The sequence below is a fragment of the Aquarana catesbeiana genome, linkage group LG04 (genome assembly GCF_042186555.1).
Source record: "Aquarana catesbeiana isolate 2022-GZ linkage group LG04, ASM4218655v1, whole genome shotgun sequence".
In the NCBI taxonomy this organism is placed as follows: Eukaryota; Metazoa; Chordata; class Amphibia; order Anura; family Ranidae; genus Aquarana; species Aquarana catesbeiana.
Genome location: NC_133327.1, coordinates 631450315 through 631457555, shown reverse-complemented (window position 1 = coordinate 631457555; position 7241 = coordinate 631450315). Strand labels below are relative to the sequence as shown.

The window sequence follows — 7241 nt, the reverse complement described above, 5'->3', positions numbered from 1 at the left end:
ACACATGACAAGGAGGGGGACAGATGACAGGAAAGGGACAGATGACAGGAGAGGGACAGATGACAGGAAAGGGACAGATGACAGGAGAGGGACAGATGACAGGAAAGGGACAGATGACAAGGAGGGGGACAGATGACAGGAAAGGGACAGATGACAGGAGAGGGACAGATGACAGGAGTGGGACAGATAACATGAGGGGGCAGATGGCAGGAGGGCACAGATGACAGGAGAGGGACATATGACAGGAAAGGGACAGATGACAAGGAGGGGGACAGATGACATGAAAGGGACAGATGACAGGAGAGGGACAGATGACAGGAAAGGGACAGATGACAAGGAGGGGGACAGATGACAGGAAAGGGACAGATGACAGGAGAGGGACAGATGACATGAAAGGGACAAATGACAAGGAGGGGGGCAGATGACAGGAAAGGGACAGATGACAGGAGAGGGACAGATGACAGGAAAGGGACAGATGACAAGGAGGAGGACAGATGACAGCAAAGGGACAGATGACAGGAGAGGGACAGATGACAGGAAAGGGACAAAGGGACAGATGACAAGGAGGGGGACAGATGACAGGAAAGGGACAGATGACAGGAGAGGGACAGATGACAGGAAAGGGACAGATGACAAGGAGGGGGACAGATGACAAGGAGGGGGACAGATGACAGGAGAGGGACAGATGACAGAAAAGGGACAGATAACAGGAGAGGGACAGATGACAGGGAAGGGACAGATGACAAGGAGGAGGACAGATGACAGGAAAGGGACAGATGAGAGGAGGGGGGACAGATGACAGAAAAGGGAGAGATGACAGGAGAGGGACATATGACAGGAAAGGGACAGATGACAGAAGGGGGACAGATGACAGGAGGGCACAGATGACAGGAGAGGGACATATGACAGGAAAGGGACAGATGACAAGGAGGGGGACAGATGACATGAAAGGGACAGATGACAGGAGAGGGACAGATGACAGGAAAGGGACAGATGACAAGGAGGGGGACAGATGACAGGAAAGGGACAGATGACAAGGAGGGGGACAGATGACAGAAAAGGGACAGATGACAGGAGAGGGACAGATGACAGGAAAGGGACAGATGACAAGGAGGGGGACAGATGACAGGAAAGGGACAGATGACAAGGAGGGGGACAGATGACAGAAAAGGGACAGATGACAGGAGAGGGACAGATGACAGGAAAGGGACAGATGACAAGGAGGAGGACAGATGACAGGAAAGGGACAGATAGCAGGAAAGGGACAGATGAGAGGAGGGGGGGACAGATGACAGAAAAGGGAGAGATGACAGGAGAGGGACATATGACAGGAAAGGGACAGATGACAGAAGGGGGACAGATGACAGGAGGGCACAGATGACAGGAGAGGGACATATGACAGGAAAGGGACAGATGACAAGGAGGGGGGCAGATGACATGAAAGGGACACATGACAAGGAGGGGGACAGATGACAGGAAAGGGACAGATGACAGGAGAGGGACAGATGACAGGAAAGGGACAGATGACAAGGAGGAGGACAGATGACAGGAAAGGGACAGATGAAAGGAGAGGGACAGATGACAGGAAAGGGACAGATGACAGGAGAGGGACAGATGACAGGAGAGGGACAGATGACAGGAAAGGGACAGATGACAAGGAGGAGGACAGATGACAGGAAAGGGACAGATGACAAGGAGGAGGACAGATGACAGGAAAGGGACAGATGACAAGGAGGAGGACAGATGACAGGAAAGGGACAGATGACAGGAAAGGGACAGATGACAGGAGGGGGGGACAGATGACAGGTCCCCCCCCTCCCTCCCATTGATGGATGATGGGAGTCCCCGGCAGTGACTATGCGGTGTACAGGGAGACGGCAGACGTCACAGTGTGGCAGGCGGACACGTGGTGCGGGGAGACTTATAAATGAGTGTGTTCTGCCTGGAGAGCCCGTCCTCTTATCTCTCCCCGGCTGAGCGGCGGTGCTAAGAGGCGCGTGGGGCGGACTACGAGCCTCCTAACGGTGTGCACAACTCCGGCCAGCTAAGAAGGAGATCCGAGCCGAGGAGAGCCCCCCCGATCCCCCGCACTGTATGCAGCCCGCTCCGGAATCTCCCCCCGGCCAGCACCAGCCTTGCCTCCCTGTGGAGGGGACTTGGACCCGACTCCTGGCAGCCCTGGACCTCCCAGCCCAGGAAGCTCTAGCAGAAGAGTGTCATCTCCATGACGGTACCGGCAGACCCTTCCCTCCGCTCCCATTCCTCCTGACCGGATCCCGGCGGCCGGACCTTCTCTAGAACTTCGGGAAACTGTTCTCTTGGAAACTTTATTTTTTTGGAACGTCTAGAAACTTTTTTGGAACTTTTAGGAACTTTTTTTGGAACTTTTAGGAACTTTGGAAACTTTTTTGCAACTTTTATAAACTTTTTATAAACTTTTGGAAACTTTTTTTGTCTGTTGATTTTTCTCTCTGTGATTTGTGTGGATTATTCCCAGGATCCCGCTGAAGATGCACTATTATCTCCTGAGTGTGGTCCTCACCCTGGATCTGGCGGCGGTGGCTCTCAGCCTGTCTACCTGCAGCACCCTAGACATGGATCAGTTCATGCGCAAGAGGATCGAGGCGATCCGGGGTCAGATCCTTAGCAAGCTGAAGCTCACCAGCCCCCCAGAGGATTACCCGGAGCCCGAGGAGGTCTCCCAGGATGTGATCTCCATCTATAACAGTACCAGGGACCTGCTGCAGGAGAAGGCCAACCAGAGAGCCCTGCTGTGCGAGAGGGAGAGGACTGACGAGGAGTATTATGCCAAGGAAGTTTACAAAATTGATTTCCTCCCCCCTCCTTTCCCCTCTGAAAGTAAGTGCCCTCACTCAGCCCCTGGACGTGAGCACTGGGCGAGTACGTGATTTTCACCTTCTACACTCTATGTACTTAGATATCCTCCATGTGTGTCACCTGTCCATAGATCTGTCCAAACTCTTCCAGCCAGGATTAGTCTGTGTCTACACATCTGGATGGCCCACATGCTTATTGACAAGCTTCTGACCACTTCCAGCAGCTTTTTGGTTGGCATGGTAGAAGTTTCTGTGTGGCATAGGTAGAACCTTCTGCACTGAGTGCTGTTAGTGGTATACCCCTATCTACTGTCTATTGATAGATATGTAGGTGCTGTGCAATCCTTCTTCTAGAGCCAGATCATCCAATAGAAATGTTCTTCTCTCTACCACAAGCTTTCTAGGTGCTGTTCACTGCACAGTAGGTACTCTTCTAGAGCCAGATAGATGATCCTATAGAAATGTTCTTCCGCCTGTCAGAAGCTTCTGGTTAGCATAGCAGAAGCTTCTGCAGAGAGTGAGTGTGTGCATGTTGATGCTCTGCTAGATCGATGTGCAGTGTTGATCCTAGCCGACATCTACTGGTACTTGGTGTCAGCTCATTATCTAGTTCCAGAGGATCCTATAGAATGTTCTTCCCTCTATCAGAAGCTTTCTAGGTTTCGTTCAATGCTTAACTAACAGCTGATACTCTTCTAGAGCCAAGTGATCATATATGTTCTTCACCCTGCCAGAAGCTTTTGTAGAAGCTTCTGCAGTGAGCTTGTGCATATTGGTGCTCTGCTAGATCATGTAGGTGCAGTGTTGATCCTAACAAACTTCTAAGTACTAAGTGTCAGCTCACCTTCTAGTTCCATATGATCATATAGTATGTTCTTCCCTCTATCAGAAGCTTCTGTTTAGCATAGTAGAAGCTTCTGCAGTGAGTGAATGTGTGCATGTTGTTGTTCTGCTAGATCGATATGTAGTTGCAGTGTTGATCCCAACCAACATCTACTGGTACTTGGTGTCAGCTCTTCTTCTAGTTCCAGATGATCCTATAGAATGTTATTCCATCTACCAGAAGCTTTCTAGGTGCAGTGCAATCCTTAACTAAAAGTAGGTACTCTTCTAGAGCCAGTTGATCCTATAGAAATGTTCTTCCCTCTGCCAGAAGCTTTCTGGTTAGCATAGTAGAAGCTTCTGCAGTGACTGTGTGCATGTTGGTGCTGTGCTAGATCAGTTAGATGCAGTGTTGCTCCTGACTTCTAATTACTAAGTGTCAGCTCATCTTCTAGCTCCAGATGGTCCTGCAGAATGTTCTTCCCTCTAACAGACACTTTCTGGTTAGCATAGTAGAAGCTTCTACACTGAGTTATTGTGTGTGTGTTGGTGCTCTGCTAGATCATGTAGGTGCACTGTTGATCCTAAACTACTTCTAAGTACTAAGTGTCAGCACATGTAGTTCCAGACTATACTATAGAAGGTTCTTCCCTATACTAGAAGCTTTCTAGGTGCAGTGCAATCCTTAACTAAAGGTTGGTACTCTTTTACAGCCAGATGATCCTATATAGAATGTTCTCCCCTCTGCCAGAAGCTTCTGGTTAGCAGAGTAGAAGCTTCTGCAGTGAATGTGCATGTTGGTGCTCTGCTAGATCATGTAGGCATAGTGTTGATTCTAACCACCTTCTATGGGTACTAAAGGTCAGCTCATTTTTAGTTCCAGATGATCCTTTATAATGTCCTTCCCTCTACTAGAAGCTTTCTGTTTAACATAGTAGAAGCTTCTGCAATAAGTGATTGTGTGCATGTTGGTGCTCTGCTAGATCAAAATGTAGGTGCAGTGTTGATTCCTTCAACAGGTAATAAGTGTCAGCTGATCTTCTAGTTCCAGATAATCCTGTAGCATGTTCTTCCCTCAACCAGAAGCTTCCCGGTTGGCATGGTAGAAGCTTAAGCAATGAGTGATTGTGTGCATGTTGGTGCTGTGCTATTCCCCCATCTACTGTCTGTGGATTGATATGTAGGTATTCTTCTAATTTTAGATGATCCTATAGAACATTCTTCCCTCAACCAGAAGCTTTCTGGTTGGCATGGTAGAAGCTTCTGCATAAAAGATTGTATGCATGTTGGTGCCCTGCTATGCCCCTGTCTCCTATCCATAGCTAGATATGTAGGTGTAGTGCTGGATCCTAACCAACTTCTACAACAGGTAGTAAGTGCCAGCACATCTAGTTCCAGATGAGCCCATAGACTGTTCTTGCCTCCTCCAACAGCCCACTGGTTGACATGATAGAAGCTTCTGTAGTAAGTGTTTGTGTGCATGTTGGTGCTGTGCTATGCCCCTGTCTACTAGTATCCAGAGATAGATATGTAGGTGCAGTCTTAACCAGTTTTTACAAAAAATACTCAGTGTCAGCACATAGTCTGGTTCCAGATGGTCCTATAAATTGTGCTTTCCACTTCCAACAGCTTTCTGGTTGGATGGTAGGTAGAAGCTTCTGCAATGAGTTATTGTAGGCATGTTGGTGCTCTGCTATGCCCCCTGTCTTCTGTTCAAAGATAGATATGTAGATGCAGTGCAACTTCTACAGCAGGTATTCAATGTTAGCATATATAGTTCCAGATGATTGTATTGAATGTTCTACCCACTTCCAACAGCTTTCCGGTAGGCATGATAGAAGGTTCTGTGTGGCATATATAGAACCTTCTGCACCCAGTGATCCTTTGCATGTTGAGGTTCTACACCCTGCACACTGTCATAGACAACAGTGCAATTTGTAGCTCACAGCAGGAATTTATCTACTGTCCACAGATAGATACAGTTCTGATATTTACCAACTTCTACAGCAGGTACTCAGCCCATCTGTTAGTTCCAGATGGTTGTATAGAAGGTTCTACTCATGTCCTCCCAGCTAAAACATTCTGTGGGTTTATCCTTAGAATTTGTGTACTTGGCATTCCTAAAATTGTATGTTGAGATCTGCATAGATTGTCCCACGTTGGAATAAGTAATGTTCTGTGTGTGTAAAGTGTCCTCTACATGCTAAGATTTTTTTATTCTAGGTGCTGAACATAGGTTTCCAGACCCCTTTAGTCTTCTCTTATGTATGTGTCAAATGTTCCCTCAGAAAGTCGTGATTGCTTCCAATAATCCCAATGTTTCTTTCAGTAGAAGTTTATGTAATTCACCTACATTGTTCATTGTAAATATTTTACTCACACATTACAGCCAGTACTAAAGCCATATCCTTTAAGGGTTAAATGTTTTTTTTTTAAGGGGGGGAGGGTACCCAGTTAGTTTTTTTATTGTAGAAGTATTTAGAACATTCCCAACAATCTACGTTGGAAACAATGATGTGTATTGTGCCCTCTGTACGATATGCCTGTGCAGGAGATTTATAGCCTTTAATGGTGAGTACTTTATCTGTGTCTTCACATCTGTGTCAGATGTTTATGTGGCATGCCAATGGTAGTGTTGTATGCACTGTTTACATTTCTATATACTTCCTCAGTAAAATATTTCAGATGCTCTATACTGGAATGAATGGTTTCATAGATATATAGAAGCTCTGCCCTCTATTTTCCATCCTGCAGTATTGCCTTTGATATGCATGCAAGTCAATGTGAGTAAAATTTACAAACAAAATTTGGAAACATTTTTACAGCTAGTTGTTTGTATTTCCTTTATGTATCTCTTTGTATTTTATGTATCCACTTTCAAACTTCTTTTTATGCTTTTGAATTGTCTTTGTCGCACTTGCTTATAAAAAATGTTCCACCTACCACCCCCCCCCCCCCTTCATAAGTGCCCTCACACAGCCCATAGAGGTAATCTTATTTATTGTACATTGGAGGTAGGTTTGCTTTTATTTTTATGTAGTTTCAGTTTTTCTAAGTGCCAGATTCCTTATTTCCACTTTGTTTTTTGCATCTTAGAGCTGTGCTCTTCTTCCCATTCGGTAGCTCCTGGCTATAATCATGGAGATTTATGATGCTGTATTTCCTTGATGTGTTTATAACATAATCTCACTCCATGAGCGTTGCGTATTTTTGAATTTGAACCTCTTGCATGTCGTTCAGGCTCAATGTCTCCAGTTGAACAGCTGACGGTGGAGCTGCTTCTGTCTCTGGAGTTGGTGCTGCTTTTCGCTCTGCCACAATCCCACCAGGGTTTATAAAGGATAGAGTTTCCGGCTTGTTCAGTGGTCAGGTGCTCCAGGACCTCAGTGGTTTACGTGGGATGGGATTGTGGGGAGCAGCTGGGAAGCACCGGTGACAAGCAGAGGAGTCTGCAGAAGCTGATGGCCACTGAAAGACATTTACTTGGAGAAAGGGAGAGAAAAAAAAATTAAGCAAAATACTGAATGTGAACTGCACTCTGGAAGTTGATTGTCAGCCAAAGGAAAGTTTGCTATGCACTGC

General features: G+C 46.5%; 1 protein-coding gene across 2 annotated transcripts in view; it reads left to right on the top strand.

Annotated features, from left to right (window-relative positions):
• Window positions 1-1932: 1932 nt before the first annotated feature.
• Window positions 1933-7241, top strand: part of TGFB2 (transforming growth factor beta 2) — a 196392-nt gene continuing 191083 nt past the window's right edge. The window contains exon 1 of one of the 2 annotated variants that reach the window (XM_073628368.1): window positions 1933-2901. In XM_073628368.1, the coding sequence (XP_073484469.1) occupies window positions 2511-2901 (391 nt within the window). In that variant the 5' untranslated portion in view covers window positions 1933-2510. The remainder of the gene's footprint in view (window positions 2902-7241) is intronic. The other variant, XM_073628369.1, reaches the window with a different exon arrangement.